We start from the raw sequence: 23342 nt of genomic DNA on the forward strand, positions 1-23342 counted from the left end.
GTACTTAAATACTGCGTTACAGTGCAAGACCATTACAAACCACGTACATGAGAAGAAAAGCTGCTCCGCCGGCTGCTGCAGGCTGAGTCAAAGGGTTCCAACTTCAACAACATCTCCTCCAACCGGGCAATAAGGTGGCTTTGTGTGGCAGCATCCAGCTGTGACTTCAAGTGTTCCAGTCTATCCACAGGCAACAGCTTACGGGCCTGAAAAAGATTAGCACCAACAATAAGGCCACTGCCACAAGACTACACAGCTCATTATCAAAACTGCAATAATTGGAGGCCATTTCTACATAGGACTATTCAATGCTCAATTCCTCAAATGTTAACATTTGTAGATCTCTTTTATGAAATGAATATTTTCAAAGTTGTCCCATCCATGTAACAGTGACTACATTGCACCATTTCCATCACTTCCCAAATTGACTATTACTATTTACAGTCATTATCCATTGCACTCTGCTCACTTTGATTATATAACAATTGCTGGGTCATACAGAGACCAATATGCGACAGAGGCCCATATAATTACATGCTTATACAATCTACTTTTAGTAGGGACACATTACCCTGTAATTCTAATATGACTACATCACAGGGAAGCCAAATATTAATGTATGTGATCAATGAGACTCTAATCATGCAAAAGAACGTTTGAGCATGCATTGTATAAAATCCCTCCCACATGCCAAACCTCAGTCTGCAGACTTGGAATATTTAGCAGAAGGGTTTCTACTTTAGTTTTTTATTAAAATAAAACTTTAAAATTGCTTTAGGAGGCCAGAAATAATAAATACCACAAATCTATCGTTAGGCCAAGGTGCCTAAATTCAACTGTAACCCTGGCAGCAGATCCTCACCCTGCTTGCAGTAATGCAGTGTTGGAAGAGACAACAGACTTGTGCAGCCAGAGTCCACATGTCTTGCCGAAGTAGACGCTCTGTGCATCGCTCTCCCGACAACAGACACAGGTGAGTTACCCGCCCATCACCATGGAGACAGAAGAGTTCGTTCTTGTAAACAGCAATATTCTGCACATCTGAAAATAAACAGGGGAGATAAATGAAGGCAAATCAGTGACCAGAGAGCTGAGACTTACAGGTAACTTGCTGAGCTTCACACAACTGAGCACCTTAAGGTGTACTACACAGACAAACCAACTTAAGTATTGTGTTCATGTGTTTAGGTGCAAGAAAAACATTCATATCCCATCCTCAAAGCAGGAGGAGTTTGACAGGGAGTTTTCCATCTTTCGGCTCATGGTTTCTAGTAATTTAGGCAAGAATCTGTTTTTCTACTGAGGAAAGGGGCCCCCGATCGTCTCTTGCAAGTAAATGGCTACAGCAGTCATCCCATCAATAGACTTCAGGTTACTGTGTTGATAATAAGGGCTGGAAGGATATAAGGTGAGTACATGGTTGATTCAGTATCAGAGGAGACTCCACCCAAGAAATAACTGACTGTTAATACCGTCTTTCTTGAATATATCCAGTAACTTAGCCTCCACAGTCTTTTGTGGTAGACAATTCCACAGGTTCACCAACCAGTAAGTAATGAACATTTTCATTATCTCGGTCTAAAATGCCCTACCCTGTAGCCTGAGACTGTGACCCTGGTCCTAGATGTGACTCTGGGATTGGATGTAGCCTCCCTGGTGCCAAGGACAAGGATGTCACTGACCAACGGCAGTTCATAGTTTAGGAGGAAGGTAAACAGTCAGAGGTCATGGCCAAAACTGGTACCAAAGACATAGATAGAATGAGGAATGAGACTCTGAAAGCAGAGTTTCAAGAACTAGAAAAGAGATTGAAAAACAGGATCTCTGAGGGCGCAATCTCAATTTCAAGATTCTTCCAATTATTTCATGCCAGTGAGTAAAGAAATAAAATGATTTAGCAAATTAACACACGGTCGGAAAATAATGGTGTAGGAGAGAGGGTTTGAGAATGGCTTAATCATGCTCAATTTCCCTCCCATAACATCCAGCTCTATGACCTGTATCACCTGAAGGTCAAGGGCAGCAGATGCACAGAAACATCACCAAATGCAATCTCCCTTCATGTCAGACATTTTAACTTGAAGCTATACTGCAGATCTTTCTCTGTGGCTAGGAAAAAAACCCCTCAAGCTCCCTCCCAACACTACTGTGGGTACTTGGATTCAACAGTGATGGACATTATGAAAAATGAATAGTCATAGTTGGAGACATTTTTCTAGCAGAGATTTTCTTATACATGAGTGGAAGCTCATTGTTACGGTTGATGTAACCAAGTGCAGCAGATATTTCATGATGGTTGCTCCCAGGAATGGCTTTTATCTTTGTCCGAGTTGTTTGTACTTGTCCCAGTTGCCTCCAATGGTATGACTGACTGTTAAGTACGTGAGGCACTTACTCCAAAGCGTTTCATGGAAGTAGTTTACCGTCCCCTTCTCAAGGGCAACTGGGATAAGCAACAAATGCTGACCTTTCCAACAATGCTTGTTGTTTCCACGCTCAAATCAAAAAAACAATTAGGGACAACACCAGAAAAGACCACACATCACCAAAGTCCAAATAATCAACAAACATTAGAGGATATTGTGCTGCACGCAACAAAGAGGTCACTTCTGAAAGGACATTGTTTGAAGATGTGGAAAAAGTTCAGCAAAAATGATCAAAAGCATCCTGGAGTCTAGGAAGTAGGATTGTTGAATAGTACAGCTCAACAGGAACCCATTCTACCCATTGGTATTTGTACTGGCTCTTTCAATGTTTAGCTCAGTTAGTGCCACTCAACGATGACAGAACTGTCTCAATTGTGCAACCTTCACAGTTGAATGACTTGCCACAGTAACTGCCCAAGACATCTGAAGAATTCCCCACCTAGTACAAGTGAACAGAGTCCCAACACGAGAATGATAATGGGTAGAGTAAGGGATGAATAGCAGGAATCTATTTCAAATACACAAAAAAAACCACAATTCCATCACAACACAATGAAAGTGTAGCCACTTCAACATCTCACCTTTCAGCTCACTCCAGAGCAACACCTGAACACTCTGCGGAACGAACACATAGATCCCTCGGTCTGTCCAGCTCAGAACATAATTCTCCCTGCAGGAGGGAAAAAAAAAGAAACTTAAAATGTTAATGTTATCATGTAATAACTATTCAGCATCTTGTGCACCTTCCATTTTTCTGATTCTTACCTCAAGCACAGGAGCCTGGGAAAAGAGATGGATTGTGGAGAACTGGAAGTCATGTTGTAATGTAACTCAGATCTGAAAAGGTAATTAAACATTTTGTTGAATGAGTACAACATGCAAATGAAAATGAACATAAGTATAGGCTGAAATTTGTGCCTCATTGTACTTTACTCATCAAACATACCATTGGAGGCAACTCAGACAACTGCAAACAGCTGAAACAAAGAAAAATGCCATTCCTGGCAGCAATTGTCAAAAAGCATCTGATACACTTGGGTCAGATCAGCCACAATGAGTTTCCACTAACGCACGAAACATCTATGCCAGAAAAATGTCACCAACTATGAACATACATATTTCACACTGTCCATTACATTGAATCAGCTCCACAGTATAAATGGGACAGATTGAGTACCAAGAGAATTGGATATTATGAATTGCTTTCGATAGAAATAGTTCTATGATATAAATGGACTGAGGGCCTACTAGCCAAGGCAAATACAGGACATGTTATATATTTAGGTTTCAACAAGAATCTGACATCATGGTGCACATGAGAATGATCCAAAATCAAAGGCTTTGCAGAGTCAAAACACAGCTTGTGGACTGCATCAGAAAATAGCTCAACGTACACAGAGCTGCGAATGACAGATCGAGATGCCTTTGGCTCATTGTTAAAATGATAGATAAATGATTTGGCAGTAGGATCAGAAAGAAAACTGCAAGAAAGAGTATATTACCATAACCATACTAGTCCTGATGCCCTCCTCTTAGACTGCCAGCTGAAATCATTGCTGGAATTCCCCAAGATGAAATACCAAGTTAAAACCTTGGCAAGATTAATTTTGGGTTTTGGCTTTTGCTTAGCTAAAGAATAACACTTCAGCCACAGGAGTCACCAGCAAGCATCTTGTGGTTCTTTTAAACAATTTGAATTTTATCAAATATAACAGAAGTGGAAGAGCAGATGGTCTGCAAATAGCAAGGAACAAATGAATAGAAATAGTCATAAAATTAGGGATTGCGACATAAGACAGATAACCCAAGGCTACCAGCAGCTAGCTCAGATGATGTTTGGAGTAACTAACCAGGAGTATAAACACAGGAAATATAAGGTTAATAACTTGTAAACAGTAATTGTTTACCTCATCTGCAGTATGATGCATAGAGAGTAAAGTGGATCTGCAACAGAATTCATACCAAGGATTGGATATAATAAAACGTGAAAACAAGAAAATTTACATGAAAAGTTAGGAATAATGACAATTAGGGGGGCTAATCAATTTAATCCAAATGATTATTTGACAACCATAAATTTGAAGTATGCACTTATCTTCAAAACAGAGAAGATGAACAGGCATTTGGACTTAAATACTTTATCAGAGTGAAATATGCATATAACAAGCTGCAACAGGAAAGCATAGCTTGGGGATGGGAACAGGGATGAAAATGGATGCTAGATGTTTCAACTCAATGACAGATTATGGGATAGAATTTTTTTTTAATTTTGTAATCATCACTAATGGATCTGTATATTTTCCTATATTTAAATGACACAAATTACAGGCAAAACTCAAAGAAATGAGCACGACCAGTAAAGACTGCAGTGCAGTAATGACAGTACAAGAAGGTATATTCATGAAATGAACAATGAAAACTTTGTTATCTTAATGACATGAATACAGTGAGTACATGTTAAAAGGAATAGCTGAGGAAATTGCAAATGTACTTAGTTAAAATTTTGCATTGCTCTCTAGATTCAGGAATGGCCTATGCATTAGAAAATTTCAAACTTTTTTTAAAGAACAGATTCAACAGATTTGTATTAAAGAAGGGCATTAAGGGATCTAGAGGAAAGGTGGTAAACGGAGTTGAGGTAGCAAAGGGCCATAATCTAACTGAATGGCCTTCAACTGCTCCTATTGGGAATAACTGAAAGTAGTAAAGAGGTATTTAAGGAGACAAAGCAAACTGTGTCCATGAAAATACCAGGAAGCTTCACAGTGGCAGTCAGTAAATGAAACAAGCACTGTTTGACAACCAGTGACAAAGAGCATAAAAGACACAATAAGGAGGTGGTAGAAATGTGTAAAATAAATCAGAGAGTCTGTTGAGGCACAGATTTCAAAGGCATTCAAAACTCAGCTGGAAGCCCGGCTTCAAAGTCTAAAATTTAAGGAAGGTGCATTTGGTGACCTTTTCTTCACCTGTTTCATGTTTTAATGAGCAATTATACTAAATCAAGGTGACACTTAACAGCTATGCAACTGAATACCTGTGAGAAATAATGGGAAGTGAAGGCGATCCCAATAACTGTTTGAACTGATGCGTGCTCAGCACCTCTCCCTCAAAGTTCACCTCCCATATTCGTGAACCAGGTCGTGCGCAGAATATCAGTGGCTGTGAGAATCCAGTGTTCTTTGATCCTGGTAAGAAACAGGCTCCAAATTCTCCATCTCGCTCCTTGTTTCCAATCCTCCAGAACTTCTCTCTGTCATCCAAGAAGAATTGTAAACGAACGAGTATGCAAACCTCTTCAGTTTTACATTTTTAGAAGAAAAATCAATCTGTTCAGAGATGTTATGACACACCTCTGGAGCAGGTGGGCCTTGAATCCAGAACTCCTGGCTCAGAGGCAAGGACACTACTAATGTACCACAATGCCCTTTCCTCTTTAGTTTATTGAGTTGTAGATATCATACATCCAAGAATGTTAAAAGCCTTGTATTGGTGTACAACCACTTCTAAGCAATATATTTCAGGTCTGTTCTTATTCAAATTCTCTCGCATTGAAAATCTGTTAGTGCTTCTCTTTTTCTCCCCCAACTTGTGGGGTGCAATAGAATATTTCAGAGACAGAGCTACCCTAGCAGTGTTGGAGAAAGCCAAATGTTAAAAATCAGCAAAAGAAAACTGGAACCAGATCATGACTCTGAATTGGAGAATTAAAGGAAATTTGTGATACCAGCATCCATCTGACAACGTAAGAGATCAGCATTGTCAGAATATAGGTAATAACCAACTCAATTCAAATATTTTTGGTCTCACCGCTTATGAAAAATATCTTTAGACTTATTATAAAATGAAAAGCCCTTGAACTCTTGGTTGAAGCAAGAAATTCTAAGTACAAGGTCCAATTTAAATAGTAAAGATCACATTTTTAAAATTTCCTTTATTTTTGAGGAAACAAAAGGAATATACTGCTTTAAACAAAGGAGATAGCAAAATTTAAAATCATGTTTACTGGAGCACCTCAAGAGTTGTATATAATGTTACGTGCTTCCAGGAACAGCAAGTGCAGAAGCAGACACACTGAGCCAATGGGATCCGAACTAAAGAAAAACGGCTTGGCAACAACATTCTGATTGGCTCCTGACCAGACAGCCATGGTGCATGGTGTCAGTGCCTGCAAAGAGAAAGCATCACAAAGCTCCGTCTCTCTCGCTCATATGGAGGTGTCAGAAAGTCTCCAGTAACAGCTAACTCACTTTTCATTGCAAACCCCAACCGCCACTGATAATTTGTCCACAATAAATAGCTATTTTCTTATTAAGTACAGAAACCTGGTGATTGTTTTCTTTCACCCTGAGTTCATCATTCTGGTAAACTGAAGGTTTTTAATCATATTTGTGACACTCCAGGAATTGCGGGGCTTGATTTCCAGTGCATTACCTCGGAGTTGTGACAGTTTACCTTCTACTGAACCATCTTAAACAACTGGCAACATAGAATGACTAGGCACATACAGGTTAGTTAAATACATGGCCTGCATTAACATCGAAGGCATGTTAACATGGAAAGCCCTTCATTTAATTTGCGATCTGTAACGAGTTAGCCAATAAATTTACAAGTGGACTGAGTGACTTGGGATTGGGGGTGAGGAAGAGAAAATTGGGGAAGCTTTATCATTGAGCACTAACCAATCAATTTTATTGTATAGTGTCCCAAATGTCACCAGGCAAGGACAAGCTCAGATTCTAATAGTAAAATAATATCCAAATTAACCAGGTCCACCATAATTCCACACATCAAGAATGACCACCTCTGTAAAATTCAGAAAGCTGGATGGTGCTCAAGAAAACTGTACCCATTAGGGATTGTGACCTCTTGGAGAGAAAATTGAGTATAGGTGACAAAACTGCAACACCCAGTTTGAGATGAATGAGGTGATGGTATTGGCTGACTTCCACCTTCAATAGCACAAGTCTCAACGAAATCAACAACTTAAAAATTAACAAAGTTAATAAGCAGATATGTTCCACTTTAAAAAAAGCATGAAAAATCTTCAAAACCAAAATTAAAATGCAGCAATTAAAGTCTTAACATATATGGAATACTGGCACATACTTGTCAGTGTCACACAGATAGCAGCGAGTGAGAGATGAGACCAACAATCTGCCCTCCTGATAGTCAAGTTGCACCACTCTTGAGTCCACTGTTGTAATCACTTGAACTGGAAACATCACAAATGCAGCAGCCTAAGATGGAATAAGAAAGCAATCAATAAAATGTCTCTGCATCGACCTCACAACACCAATTCTTGCATCCTCAACACTCTTCCCGAATATGCAGTGCACAGTAAATTCACAGACCAATAACTTTTTCTTATCTCATTTTTATCCTCTCTCCAGCAAAATCTATATTATTTGTTACTAAAGTACTCAGAACACCAGAGTATTGATTGCTATTACTTAACACATATCTTCTCTATTTATAAAACTGCATATTTCAACTAAATAAACAAAAGAACTGTGGATGCTGAAATCAGAAACAAAAACAGAAATTGCTTGAAAAGCTCAGCTGGTCTGGCAGCACCACTGAAGAAAAATCAGAGTCACTGGACCCAAGCATTAATTCTGATTTCTCTTCACAGATGCTGCCAGACCTGCTGAGCTTTTCCAGCAATTTCTGCTTTTGTTGCTTATTTTAAGTGTTTTCTTCTGACTGACTTGAGTTTGGCACTGCTTAATCATTATTTCTTTAGTTATTTAACTGTTTCTTTAATTACATTTATTGTAATCATTGCAACATCTTACACCAAGGATTTGTCCTTTATCCAAGCTTCTCAATTTAAAAATGGAATGCAGCTCAACTGGAGAAAAAACAGCAATACAATAGATCACAATGAGCACAATCTGCACTCCAACAATAATTTCATACAATCATACACCTCACAAATGTCTTTCACACTATTAGTAATCACATTGAGACAGCGAGAACTGCAGATGCTGGAGTCAATTTTCTATTTCCTACTTTAAATGGTCCTGTGATTTAATCACATTCACTTTTGTTAATCATTTCCTTTTTGCATACATATAGAAGCTTTCACAATCCCTTTTTGTAATTCTGCCATTTTTATCTTCAAATCGTTCTTCCTTATCAATTTCTTGATCCTTCTTTGCTAAATTCAAAAATTGTCCCAATCCTCAGGCTTATTTTTTTTGGCAACTTTATAAGCCTCCTCAAGCGCTCCCGCTTTTCCTGTTGCGTATTTTTGAAAACCAAGCATTCATTCTTCTAATACTAGCCATTGCCTATCTACTGTCAAACTTTTTAATGTTGAATCAACTGTAGCACCTCGACTGCTGTACCAGTTAAGCACACGGCACACATTAAAAGTTAAGTTTATGGCCTCATGGTCTATATGGCTCAGCTACATCATGCATTTATTAATGAGTCCTTTAAAATGTGAGGAATAATGTTATGCGGTAAGATTATGCTATATCATTTGGGTGGGATGAATACCATGGTATGATTTGCTCACCCTACTTCTTTGCCACATTTTGTAGATAGATAGGAGCATATTGCATAAGAAAGACATCACAGACCTTTCCTTGTTTGGAGGAATTCACTTTCAGGCCAGAAACCTTTCCCAGATTGTCTCCCACAAAGACACGGAGAGCAGTAGTATCCCAGCAGAGGGCAGTGACTTGTCGGCCTTTGTGTTCTGACGACACATAAATACGTTCAGGTTTCCCACGCCGCTCATGATGCAGCTCCCACACAATCACATGTCCCTGGCTGAACAAGGGAAAACACCAAAATCATAATGAGGACTTGGTCATCCTAGGAATTTGCTTAATGAAAACCCAACATCTCTCCTGTTCTCTCCAATGAAGATTTCTCAGTGTTCAGAATATTTGTCTCTAAAGCATGCAATGGTTACAACATACATGCTTGCTGTCACTCACCAGCAATTTAATGTCTTTCCTGCAAAATTTCTCTCTATCTCACTCACCCTGCAGCATGCTTCATTCAGCACATCTGACTGCCTTGTCATTTTATACCCTCTTAAATAGGGAATCACCTGACACACATTTCATGATAGGCAAATTGCCCAGTTACACAGAGTCATATCTTTTAATGTGTACGTGTGAAAATGTGGAATTGTTACCAGTAGACATGATTCAATAAAATCTTGATTTTACGAGTTCACCCTTCACTGCTGTTTAACATTGGGCCCTCCCTAATTAAAATAGGACATTTGAAAGATACATATAAATCTCTTTCCATCTCAAGGACAAAATTAATTTTCACTTGGAAGAGTCTCAATTAATAAGAAACAGCCAAAGATTTGTTAAAGGCAAAATGTACCTGACCACTTTGAAGAAACAGAGTTGATAAAATTTTGAGCAATAACTGAATTAGAACATAATGTCACTATGTTCCATAGGAACTTTCAAATGGTAAATTACCATATATTTGCAGAGTACAAATTCTGCCAGACAATGAAGTAAAGTTGAAGTGTCGGACTATATTAGACAGCTCTTTCAAAGACTTGGCATTGACACAGTAGCCTAAACAGATTTTTGTGCTACAAAATGCTATAATTTAACTAAGTTTTTATTCAGCTAACCCAAGAAAGAAGAGTTAAACTATTTAATTTGAATTCAAACAATTGATTGATTGTTCACTTGCTTTTAATTGGTATAAATTGACTAAGTACCAGTCACTGCTCTTGAGGACTTTTTTTTTTTGCAAGGTCACTGTGTATGCCATTAAACTTTTAAGTGAGTCAGAAAGACCAGGCAATTTTAATAACTGTTGAAAGATAAGAAAGCCTAACAATATGAGAAAATTACGGTTCTCAACCCTGGGATGAGAGTTGTCCTATAAAGGGAGGCTGAATAAGTTGGACAAATATTCACTGGATTTTAGAATGGTGAGTGGTAATCTTATTGAAATCATACAAGATAATTAGGGGCCTTGACAAGTCATTCCTGCTGGCTGGGAATATTAAACATGGGAGCACAGTCTTATGATAAGGGGAGCATCACTTAGCACTGAGAAGAGGAAAAATGTCTTCACTTGAACGGTGGAGAATCGTTGGAATTCTTTATCCCAGAGGATTGTGGCTGCTCCATTGCTGTCTGTATTTAAAGCTGTGACAGACAGATCTTTTCATGTTGGGGAATCAGGTATGGGGAGTGGGCAGCAATATGGAATTGCAAGATCAGCCACGCATGGATTGAATGGCAGATTATGCTCACAGATCACTTTTTTTTTAAGAATTTATTCACTTGTGGGATGTAGGCATCACTGCCTGGCTAGCATGTATTGCCCATTCCTAGCTGCCCTTGCAAAAGTAGTGGTGAGTTGCCTTCTTAACCGCTGAAGTCCATGTGCTGTAGGTTGATCTATAATGTCCTTAGGAAGGGAATTCCAGGATTTTGACCCAGCAACACTGAAGGAACAGCAACATATTTTCAAGTCAAAAGATGAGTGACTTGGAAGGGAACGTGCAGGTTGTGGTGTTCCCATATATCTGCTGTTCTTGTCCTCCTAGATGGAAGTGATGATGGATTTGGCAACTGCTGTCTAAGCATCTTTGGTGAATTTCTGCAGTGCATCTTGTAGTTAGTGCACATTGCTGCGAATGAGTGTACACGATCTGCTCCTATTTGTATACTGTATAACCAGATAAGCTTAACATCTACATCATAATCCATGTTCTTATTTCTGCTGGCTTTGTCTAGCCACTTTAATCTGTATATTTCTGAGTTAAAGCTTCAAGGAAAGCTTAAGGTAGCTCTATTCTATTGTTTTCTGAACAAAATGTGAATCCAGTGAAGGCACAGGTTACAACCATCAATTAAAGTAATTGAAAATGATTATTTGGGCACACTAACAAATTTTAACTGACTATCAGCAAAGGTTGTGAAAACCTTTTCTTAGACAAGAGAAATTAAGGCTCACTTACAAAAGTGGTTAAAATTTGGCAGGATAATCCTCCATTTTTCAATTTGGTCTTAAAGAATAGAGAGTAACTGCATCTATTAGTGTTTTTGTATAAAGTGTGAACTGAGAGTGGCTGCTACAGGGTACGAAAAGAATCCAGAATTAAAACTCTAATAATAAAGTATACTTACCTAGTTGCTACAGCAACATAGTCTTCATCATTCTGACAACAAGCAACATGAGTGAGAGTTCCTTCCTGCAGTAGAAGAAAATCCTTTCAAATTCACATCATTCTAATATCAAAGGCACAGCTTCACAAAATACCTTTTTTTTGTAATTAAAATGATTTGTACTTCTCTGCTGAGCCCTCGTGCAGCTTTCCTGTAGACAGGAGGAAAATGCTGCTTAAGACCTTGAGAGGGGAACACTGCAGTACTTGTATCAACAGAAAATTCAGCACTCGAGACCCATAGGGCTGGTCATGGCATAAGAATAGTGGAGCTAAGAGACCACATATGTTTAAATTACAAACTAGTCATGCTTAATTTTTTTTTAAACTTGTTACTTGCCCTGTTTCTTTCCCTGCTCAAATGACTAAGCTTGCATTTATATAAACACTTTACCAAGCCCTCAATGTCCCAAATTAATAACTTTTGAATGCATTGATGCTGGTTTTGCAAGTGAAAACAAGGCCTCCAAACATAAACAAGTTAAATCACTTTCTGAAGAAGATTTCTGAAGAAGGGTCTAGGCCCGAAACGTCAGCCTTCCTGCTCCTCTGATGCTGCTTGTCCTGGTGTGTTCAACCAGCTCTACACCTTGTTATCTCAAATCATCAGTTAGTTGAGGAAAGAATGTTGAACAGGACACCAAGACAATCTTCACTCTTTGAATAATGCCAATCTTTTACATCTATCAGAACAAGCAGGTTAACAAGGCATCAGAAAAATGGTTCCAGAATACAGCACAATTGTGGAATGGCTCTGAGGTATCGGCCCATATTGTCTGCTCAAATCTTCTGGGGGGCATTTGAACCATTTAAAGGGGTCCGCAACAGAAGGCCCTAGTGGGTGGTGCTGGGCTACAATAAGGTAACAGTACTTCACCTGTGACCATTCATTATGTCTGAACCTACAGGACAAACATTGGCACATTATTCAACCATGGAGGGCACTATATTTGAGCCTGATCCTGACTTCAGGTATCTGCAACAGAGCATTTTCTAGCAGGTTACTTCACTAATGAAGAACAAGGAAATTCAATGTTATTTTTCCCTCACTAGGTTAGCGAGGACAATTGCAGCACGCCTACTGCTGACCCACTTAAAAGAAGCAGATGTAGTATACCAAGAAACAGAATTGTTTTAAACTCATTTAAAAAGGCAGTGCATAACTGAGCTTTCAAAGACAGAAGTGCAATTATTACCATATTACAAAATACTTCAGCATACTCCTGTACCAATTCTCCCTTGGCTGTGCTAGAATGTGTTCTGTAACCATACAGAAACATTTAATAATTCTATTTCTGACTTCTCACATACAATATACTGTACAATATTGCAAGGGGAGCTGAATAAAAAAGTAGAGAAGTTATGCTTCAGGTATACAGGACATTGATGAGACCACATCTGAAGTACTGCATCTGAAGTATTGGTCTCCTTATTTAAGAAAACATATAAATGCATTGAAAATAGTTCAGAGGTGGTTTACTGAACTAATACTTGGAAATGGCAGGTTGTCTTATTAGGAAAGGACAGGCTAGTCTTGTACTTGCTGGAGTTAATAAGCAACTTGAGTGAACAAACCATGTCCTGAGAGGTCTTGACAGGGTAGATGTGGAAAGGTTGTTTCCTCTTGTGGGAGAATCTAGAACTAAGGGGCACTATTAAAATTTAGGGTCACCCACTTAAGACAGAGATCAGGAGAAATCTTTTGCACACTGAAGGTCATGAATCTTTGCAACGCTTCCTTGAAAGGTGGAAGCAGAGTGTTTGAATATTTTAAATGCAGAAGTAGAAAGATTCTAAATAGGAAAAGGGGGTGAAAGGTTACCAGAGAAAGTAAGGATGTGGAGGGAGATCTCACTGGCAGAATAGGAACAATGGCCATGTGGCCTATTCCTATCTTTAATTCAAAAGTTCACATTTTCATCCTAAGAAAACAGGTCTGCATAACAAATTTCTATGCGAACAAATTTCATTTCTCACCTTGTGCACTAACATGAGTCTTTGCTTCCAACCGTCCTTTTGAATTAGATGCAGTCCACCAGCTGAGCTGCCCAGTGCCAACCACTTCCGAGACACTGACAAACACGTACACTGAGAAAAGAATGCATTGTAATAATATCATAGCTATAATGTCAAAACCATGTTTCCACCTTCTGACCCCACCTAACTGATCCCCACTAGAATCTCACACCAGTTGCTATATGAAACCTACCCTAACTGAGTGACCAGTTTCCATCAGTTCAGGTCAAAATTTTCAGATGACACAAAGCTAACTGGGAATGTGAGACTGAGGAAGATGTAAAACTTTTTTTCAGAAGGATTGGGAAAGACTTAGTGATTGGGCAAGAACATGGTAAATGGAATACGATGTGGAAAAATGTGAAGAACAGGTATGCAATGTATTTCTTCGATGGTGAGGTGTTGGGAAGTGTAGACGTACAAGGAACTTCAGTGCCCTTGTCAATAAGTCACTGAAAAGCTCACATGCCAGTGCAGAAAGCTACTAAAAAGGCTAATGGAATGTTAGCCTTTATTAAAACAGGGTTTGAGTACAGAAGTGAAGTATTGACCAATTGTACAGGAGCTTACTGAGACAGCATCTAGAATAGTGTGTGCAGTTTTGGTCTACTTATCTGAAGAAGTACACTGTTGCCATAGATGGAGTGCTATAAAGGTTTATCAGACTTGTTCCCATTGGTGGGACTGTCCTGTAAAGAAAGACTGGGAAAACCGGGCCTATATTCTCTGTGGTCTCAAAGAATGAGGTGATCTCAAAGTAAGGGACAGAAGGTTTGGAAAAACTTTTTTTTTTGGAATCTGCAACACTCTGCCTGTAAGTGTGGTGGAGGCAGAAACTCTCATAACATTTAAGAAGTATTTAGATGGGCATTTACAATGCTAAGGCATATGTGGCCTTAGGTAAAGTGCTAGAAAATGGGATTAGAATAGTTATCGGGTTGATTTTAACTGGCACAGAGGATTCTTTTCTGTGCTATAGATCTGTATGATTAATTAAAACCTACAAAATTCTCAAAGGGATAGACAGGGTTGATGCAGGCAAGATGTCTTCCCTGGTCATGCAGTCTTGATCCAGTGGTCCAATTTAAAATAAGGGGGTTGCCATTTATGACTGTGTGAGAAGAATTTCTTTATTCAAAGGGTGGTGAATCTTTGGAAGTCTCTACTTCAGAGGGCTGTGGAAGCGCAATCTTTGAGTACATTTAAAGTAATGGTTGACAACTTTTTGAAATTTTTTGGCATAAAGGGTTATGGGGTTAAGTGTTGGTAAAAGACATAAAAGTGCTCGATCTGCTATGATCAATTTTAATGGTGGAGCAAGCTCTGCAGGCCAAATGCCCGTATGGTTACACATCCTTTTAATCCTTCATTCAAATTGTTAACATAAAAATGATGAACAGTTCAGGATGCAATATAAAAACAAAATTGCTGAAAAAGCTCAGCAGGTCTGGCAGCATCTGTGAAGGGAAAAACAGAGTTAACGTTTCGGGTCCTGTGACCCTTCCTCAGAACTCAGGCTGCAATATAGTTTTTTGGGAGATACAACTTCTCACATCCCACCAATGGAAATTTGGACCCTTTAACTCTCCTACACATGTCATAGCAGGAAGGACATGGCACACTACATCCCATACTTCCATTTTAATAGAAAGGTACATATTTATCTTAATTTGAAACAGGAACACTGTGCTGTTTACCTACCCTTTTTTTTTCTCTCCCCCCCTGTGATCAGTGCAGGCGAGTCATTGCACTGACCAAGAGTACAGGACTTAAAAGGAAAGTTGGCTAAAAACTATTGCACCTGCAGTGTTCATTGAAATATTGCCATTGCCCATGTTGAAGGGCAGCACTCCAATTCCCACAGGGTCCTGACAGCTGTTAGTGGCAAAAACCCAGAACGATAGTAACACAAAACAGATCATTGCTGCTTAGTACAATCTGATCAACTTGGATCAATATATTCACTCAATTTCCCTCCAATAAAAATATAAAACTTCATTTGATGCGAGCATGTGGTTTATCACCTTCCCAACCCGACTCACCTTCAATCTGCTTGAATCTAACCGCAGAGCAGATAAAAGGGGATCCAGGGAGTCCAACTCTGCCAGGACATGGCTGCATGGCTCTGGAAGCACTGGCAGTGACATGGCAAGGGTGTGTGAATGTGTTTCAATGGAAATAAGAAAACTGACAGAAGATATGATTCACAAAGTTTGCGAACCTCTTCACAGTCTTTCTTGCAGATCCTCCATGCTCATGCTGCGGATAGAAATTGGATACAAATCCCTGGTAAGCAATTTAACTTCAGTCAGAAGATCTACTCCAATACCAGAACGCTACAATTTAACATAATCTCAGACACCATCATTTACAATTTTTAAAAAGTAGCCATTGCTAGCTAATGGTCAGAAAAAAATAGGAAATTTGAAGAAAAGTATGAATGCACTCATTCCAGCTCCCTAAACAACATGGGTCCAAGATAACAGATTCTTTCCATTTCTACTCATGAGTACACAAATCAATAAATGCACAATCATAAGCACACCACAATAACTACATCCAGGAGGCCAGGAGTATATGGGAGGTGTTTTGGCGAGCTCGTACCCTTGAGCACCAAGCTGCACACCCATGTCAAAAGGTGAGTAGTCAGGGGAAACTGGTGTTCCACCACTCTCTCTGATAGCTCCAAGTAGTTGGTTATGCACAACAGTGGGTGTATCCTAGCATCCTATCTCTGCAATCCTGCAATATTGAGAGGGTTTAAAGAGGGTATTAGCTTCAGCCAGTGCATGTGGGGGTATGAAACGAGTGAAATTGGATAATGCAGTCTCTTCATCTTCTCTTCCACTGGAGTACACTGTCATCATAAAATGAAAATAACCTCCAATTAATGCAACTGGAGCACACAAAATGATGCAGAGACTTGGAACCCCCAGCATCATTAATAAAACAGAGTCGAGTACAAATCAGATAGTCCGTCTATAAATTCCTGGCCACACTCCCTCACAGACATAAGGCTAGGTGGTGAAGTATTTCAGATGCAGGTTTTGGATCAATAGAGAATTATTTTATATTAATGGAAGTTGAAGATTGTTATTAATGGTAGTGGCTGTGTGCAGTCCCAAGTAGATTGCCACAGGGCTCAGTATTAGGTCTACTGTTCTTCACAATCTTTATTAATCATCTAAACAAAGGTATTGTGAAAACCATCTGAAAAAAAGTCTTTGAATGAGAGACAAGGGCTACAATCTGATGGCACACACCTGGCAGATGACATTCAGCATAGATGTTGTGTGTGTTATGCACATGGATAGGGCTAACACCAAACATGTATATACTGTACAAGGATCTGAACAAAAACTGAACAGGAAAGAGACTCATGTATAATAGAACATGACTCCCTACTGAATCATGATCAGCACCAATTGCATAGAAAAAAAATAAGCAGACAATTCTTAAATCTTGTGAGGACAACCATGAGGTAGTCAGGTCAGTAACAGTCAAGATGCTCAGATAACATATATAAAGTATTTCTGCATCATAAGTACGTACAGATGCCAAGAGTTGGATTTCCAGAAAGTCACTGAGCATGGAAATTGACGCTTCAGTCCAACCAGTCCACACCAACCATGTTCCCAAATTAAACTCGTCCCACCTGCCTGCGCTTGGCCCATATCCCTCCAGACCTTTCCTATTCATGAACTTATCCAAATGTCTTTTAAACATTGTAACTGTACCTCATTCATCACTTTCTTATTAACCTTCAGAACAAGTTGCCAGCTTGTGCAGCAAGTGTGAATCCGGCACATACGTTCAAGAGTAAGCTGGAAAGTTTCCTTTATTTAGTGATATCACAACATAGAGAAGGCAGGTTTGGTGGTCATCATTGGTGTGAGAAAGTTCCACCAATACCTTTATGGATGTAAAGTTGTAGAAGTAACGAATGACAAACCCTAGCTACGGCTACTTAAAGAGGACAGGGGCATACCACACATAGCTTCAGGTTGAATTCAGCAGTGGATTTTTATTCTAAGTGTGTACAATTACAAGCTGGAACCTCATCCGGGAGGCCAAGTGGCAAACGTGGATGCTTTGAGATGTTTCCCACTAGTCCACCTGAAGAGTCCAAACTGGTTTTATATTTCCTGAACATTCTGCCAGTCACTGCTGACAATATCAGGTGGGTCAATGGGCCAAAGAGTGGCAGATGTAGTTCAGTTTAGATAAATGTGAAGTGTTGCATTTTGGAAAGGCAGAACAGGATAGGACATATATGCTAAATGGTAAGATCCTAGGGAGTGTTGCCAAACAATGACAACTTGGAGTTCAACTTCATAGATCCTTGAAAGTGGAGTTGTGGGTATACAGGGTAGTGAAGGTGACGTTTGGTATGCTTTGGTCAATGCATTGAGTATAGAAGTTGAGATGTCAAGTTGTGGCTGCAGAGGACATTGGTGAGGCCACTTTTGGAATACTGCATTCAATTCTTGACTCTTTGCTATGGGAAAGACTTTTTTTTCTTTATTCAGTCACGGGATGAGGGGTATCACTGGTTAGGCAGAATTCATTGCCCATTCCTAATTGCCCAAAGGGCAGTTAAGAGTCAACCACATTGCTGTGGGTCTGGAGTCACATGTAGGCCAGACCAGGTAAGGATGGCAGTTTCCTTCCCTAAAGGACATTAGTGAACCAGTTGGGTTTTTCCGACAATCGACAATGGATTCACGGTCATCATTAGATTGTTAATTCCACATATTTATTGAATTCAAATTCCACCGTCTGCCATGGCGGGATTTGAACCCAAGTCCCCAGAACATTATCTGAATCTCTGAATTGACAGTCCAGCGATAATACCACTAGGCCATCGCCACATTGATTTACAAGGATGTTGCAAGGTTTGGAGGGTTTGTGCTATAGGAAGAGGCTGAACAGACTGGGGCTATTTTCCCTGCAGCATCAGAGGCTGAGGGGTGACCTTATAGAGTTTTATAAAATCACGAGGGGCATGGATAAGGTGAATAGCCAAGGTCTTTTCCCCAGGATATGGGAGTCCAAAACTAGAGGGCACAGGCTTAAGTGACAGGGGAAAAGATTTAAAAACGACCTAAGGGGCAATGTATTCATGCAGAGGGTGGTGCGTGTATGGAATAAGCAGCCAGAGGAAGTGGTGGAGGCTGGGACAGTTACAACATTTAACAGGGATCTGGATGGGTATATGAATAGGAAGGGTTTAGAAGGATATGGGCCAAATGCTGGCAAATGGGACTAGATTTATTTAGCATATCTGGTTGGCATGGAAAAGTTGGACTGAAGTGTCTTGTTTCTGTACTGTACATCTTGACGACACTATGTAAAAATGATGATGTATCAGGTACGCAGTAGAACTTTTGGACACAGTTAATTAGGATTGGAGTTTAACAAGGGAATTCCAAGTATCTTTTTCCATAAATTGGTCTAAGGTTTTAATAGCTGTCCTTTTATCTCTCCCAGAATATTAGGTGCTACACTGGAATTCTCATGCTCACTTGTACAATGATTGTTTGGAGTACGAACTGTTACTGTCCTGTCCACCACGTTCATATGACTTCAGGCCCTGGGTAGCAGGGTCTTATGATTTGACATTAGTAGAATAATTGGCGGATGTGGGAAGCCCTTTGAGACTTTACAATCTTGGATCCTATTGCAGTTGCATGTGACATCAATTTTTCCTCATCCTGGTTACAGAGCTTGCATTCTCACAGCTTTATAATGGTGCAGGAGAGTAAAACAATAACTCACTGTAAAAACTGACTAATGTATAAAGCACATACCAACCCAGTCCAACGTAGGCCTACAGAAGTTGAGCCAAATTGTCCCAAGCTGCCCGAGAATCTGAAACAGCAGAAAGTCTAATAAGCCAATCAAACCTACTAACTGCTCTGGAAAATAATACAACACACCTCCTAACTGGGAAATGATGCTGGATTGGTAATCCACAAAATCAGACTAATGCTCTGGGGATAAGAGTCTGAATCCCATCATGGCAGATGTAAAATTTCAATTCAATAAAGTCTAGGTTAGCTTTTTAAAAATTCCAATTGCCAATGGCCATAAAATCCATATCATTCACTAATTTTCACCATGAAGGAAATCTGCTGTCTTTACCTGATCAAGCCTACATTTGATTCCACATCCACAGAAACATAATTGATTCTTAACTAACCTTCAAATGGCCCTGGTAAGCCACAGTTCAAGGGCAGTTAGAGATGGGCAACAAATGGCAACAGCAATATCCCATATAAAAATAAAAGTAAATCAAAATCTGTGGCAAGCACCATACAGGCAGCAACAGTGGGATGTGACAGCTGATGCCTTAAACACATTCCAGTTTCAGATAGCTGAGAAGGCCAACATAGGCATGACAGCAGGTAACTGCAAACAGATAGGTATCCTACACACCTTCAGTAAAAAATACAAACATGCTAGTACAGGGAAACCATGCCCACGTGACATGTCAGGACACCATGTAGCAAAGCATGTTCCATAATCAACTGATGTCAAAATTAATATTCCACACAAAACAATGTGTGGGAGGCTGCACACATTGCAACAGTCATATATCCCAAACATAGAGGCAGTAAGGGAAAGTGCAGGGAATATCTCCACAGAGAAGTGTGGACAGAATATTACACAGACCACTGGCAGGTGGGCAGCATATCTCACACCTAAGCACCAAGACTGCACAGGATCGCTCAGTTGAAGAACGTGGGAACACACACGCAATGATTAACAAGACATTATACACTTGCGTTTGAGTGATGGATCACACTCAGTATTAAATCATAAACTCTCAGATTCATACAATACAGAAACAGACTCTCCAACTCATCCGTGCCAGCCAAGTTTCCCAAACTAATCTAGACCCACTTGCCTGCGTTTGGCCCATATCACTCTCAACCTTTCCTATTCATGTACCTGTCCAAATGTCTGTTAAGTGTTGTAACTGTTCCTGTATCTACCACTTCCTCTGGCAGTTCATTCCACACATGAACCACCCTCTGTGTGAAAAAGTTGTCACTCAGGTCCCTTCTAAGTCATTCTCCTCCCACCTTAAAAATATATCCCCCTTTTTGAACTCACCCACCATAGGGAAACGACCTAGTTATTCACTTTATCTGTGCCCCTCGTGATTTTATCAACTTCTAAGGTCACCCCGCCCCCCCAAACTACCTATGCTCCAATGAAAAAGGTCCCAGCCTATCCTTATAACTCAAACCCTCCAGTCCTGGTAACATCCAAGTAAATCCTTTTTGAACCTTCTTCAATTAATAATATCCCTCCTACAGCAGGGTAACCAGAACTGTACACAGCTTTCGAAAAGTGGCCTTACCAATATTCTGTACAACCTCAACATGACATCCCAACTCCTATACTCAATGGTCTGAGCAGTGGGCAAATGTGATAAATGCCTTCTTAACCACCCTGTCTACCTGTGATGCAACTTTCAAGGAACTATGCACTTGAACCTCTGGGTCTCTTTGTTCTGCAACACTACCCAGTGCCCTACCACTAACTATACACGTCCTGCCCTTGCTGTTTTACCAAAATGTATCCAAACTAACATTCGTCTGCTACTCCTCAGCCAATTAGCCTAATCGATCAAGATCTTTCAGTAATCTTTGATAACCTTCTTCACTGTTGACCATACCACCGATTTTTGTGTCATCCGCAAACATACTAATCAGGCCTCCTAAATTCTCAGCCAAATCATATAAATTACAAACAAAAGATGACCTTGCAGAAATCCCTGTGAAACACAGCTGGTCACAGGCCTCCAGACAAAAAAAACAACCCTCCATCACCACCTTCTGTCTCCTACTGTCAAGTCAATTTTGTATCCAATTGGCAAGCTCTCCCTGAATCCCATGTGATCTTAACTTACTAATTAGGTTAACATTGCAGAACCTCGTCAAAGGCTTTACTGAAGTCCATGTAGACAACATATACCGCACTGCCCTCAATCTTTTTGATGACATCCTCAAAAACTCGATCAATTTTGCGAGACCATTTCCCACACACAATGCCATGTTGACCATCCTTAATCAGTCCTTGTCTCTCCAAACGCATGTAAATCCTATCTCTCAGAATCATCTCCAACAACATACCCACCACCATTGTCTAACTCACAGGTGTAGTTCTCAGCCTTCTCTGTACAGCCTTTCTTAAATAAAGACACAATATTAGTGACCCTCCAGTCCTCTGGCACCTCACCTGTGGCTGTAGATGTTACAAGTATCTCTGCTAGGGACCCCACAATTGTGTCCCAGCTTTTACCAGCTTTACACTTCACTAACTGAAACATAATGCCTCTAAACTCATTATTTCATTTTTAAAAGCTTCCCACTTGCCAGTTTCCCTTTACCTACAGTCTACTCCAATCAATTGTTGAAAGTTCTAGTCTCATAACATCAAAATTTGCCTTACTCCAATTAAGAACTTTAACTTTTACACAAGACCTATCCTTTTCCATAACTATTTAAAAACTAAACAGAATTATGATCACCAGTCCCAAAATGCCACTAACACTTCAGTTACTTGCTCTGCCGTAAGATCAAGTTTTGCTCCTTCTCTGAATTGCTCTTGCCTGCATTTTCTAATTGCTCTTTTTTTTAAAAAACTCAAAACCATCCTCATCTGTCTTTGTATTCTCACTACTACTTGGGATCAGGGTTGGCATGTGACAAGGTCATTTGCAGCAGGAAAATAATATCTAACAACAGTAGAGAAAGCACAGACAGAAAGATGAGACAGAGCAAGCAGTGGGAAGGGAGAGGAGGCAGTGTGCCGGGGAGTGGGAGAGTCAGTCAGGCCTGGTTCCCACTCCGGTCACTGTCAATTCCCGGGTTGTGGTGAGGCTGCAAGCCCGGCCCACAAGCGGAGATTCCCGGTGACACTCTCAGGGGATTATCCTATCCTACCCCAGACCCAGACCCAGCTTCTACCTGAGAGCACAGCGCTGACCTGCACCGACTCCGACTGATCACCGAACCCGGCCTATAGTCCCAAGTGCCGCGGACTTCCTCAAATAGGCCCCGCCCGAGGGAGGGCAAGGGCCCGTGACCGGGAATCCCAACGCGACCCCCCCTCCCGGGGGTTGGCACGACCCGAGATCTTAGCTCCCGGAGGCAGGGTCTGGCCTGTACCAGCCTTCCCGCGGGGGACGGCGAAGCTACAGGAACTGTCTAGTAACCCCTGGCGTCAAGTTTGGAACATATCATGATTTCTTAAACTCAAATAATGAGAGAGCATCCCTTTTGGAGCTATGGCGACTTTACCTTAAAACAATAACAAAGAACTGCGGATGTTGGAGATCATAGGTCATAGAATCCCCTACAGTGTGGCCCTTCGGCCCAACAAGTCCACACTAACCCTCATAACATCCCACCCAGACCCATTCCCCTATAACGCACCTAATCTACACATCCCTAGACACTATGGGCAATTTAGCATAGCCAATCCACCTAACCTGCACATCTTTCGACTCCACGCAGACAGTCGCCCGAGGGTGGAATCGAACCCGGGTCCCTGGCGCTGTGAGGAAGCAGGGCTAAAGCAGATAGTGCTGGTGAAACTCCAGAGATTGCCAGACTCGAAATGTTAACTGATTTTTTCTCCTTAGATGCTGCCAGTTTCTCCAGCACTTTCAGTTTTTGTTGTCTTAAGTGGAAGTTTGAGTACCATTTGTTTAGTCA

The 23342-nt window shown here is 40.4% G+C and overlaps 1 protein-coding gene across 5 annotated transcripts in view; it reads right to left on the reverse strand.

Moving 5' to 3' along the window:
• The window catches only part of hps5 (HPS5 biogenesis of lysosomal organelles complex 2 subunit 2), a 43914-nt gene extending 21211 nt beyond the window's left edge, over nucleotides 1-22703 (reverse strand). For 2 of the 5 annotated variants that reach the window (XM_020511660.2, XM_048607030.1), the window contains exons 1-11: nucleotides 22593-22703; nucleotides 15654-15870; nucleotides 13573-13683; nucleotides 11558-11622; nucleotides 9017-9209; nucleotides 7536-7666; nucleotides 5464-5679; nucleotides 3192-3263; nucleotides 3008-3096; nucleotides 863-1041; nucleotides 48-206 (exon numbers count right to left, since the gene is read on the reverse strand). In XM_020511660.2, coding sequence (XP_020367249.1) covers nucleotides 48-206; nucleotides 863-1041; nucleotides 3008-3096; nucleotides 3192-3263; nucleotides 5464-5679; nucleotides 7536-7666; nucleotides 9017-9209; nucleotides 11558-11622; nucleotides 13573-13683; nucleotides 15654-15758 — 1320 coding nt within the window. In that variant the 5' untranslated portion in view covers nucleotides 15759-15870; nucleotides 22593-22703. Of the gene's footprint in view, nucleotides 1-47; nucleotides 207-862; nucleotides 1042-3007; nucleotides 3097-3191; nucleotides 3264-5463; nucleotides 5680-7535; nucleotides 7667-9016; nucleotides 9210-11557; nucleotides 11623-13572; nucleotides 13684-15653; nucleotides 15871-19421; nucleotides 19483-22592 lie in introns of all 5 variants that reach the window. The other 3 variants (XM_048607026.1, XM_048607029.1, XM_020511661.2) reach the window with 3 other exon arrangements.
• Nucleotides 22704-23342: the final 639 nt, after the last annotated feature.

Source organism: Rhincodon typus, chromosome 17 (genome assembly GCF_021869965.1).
Source record: "Rhincodon typus isolate 14 chromosome 17, sRhiTyp1.1, whole genome shotgun sequence".
In the NCBI taxonomy this organism is placed as follows: domain Eukaryota; kingdom Metazoa; phylum Chordata; class Chondrichthyes; order Orectolobiformes; family Rhincodontidae; genus Rhincodon; species Rhincodon typus.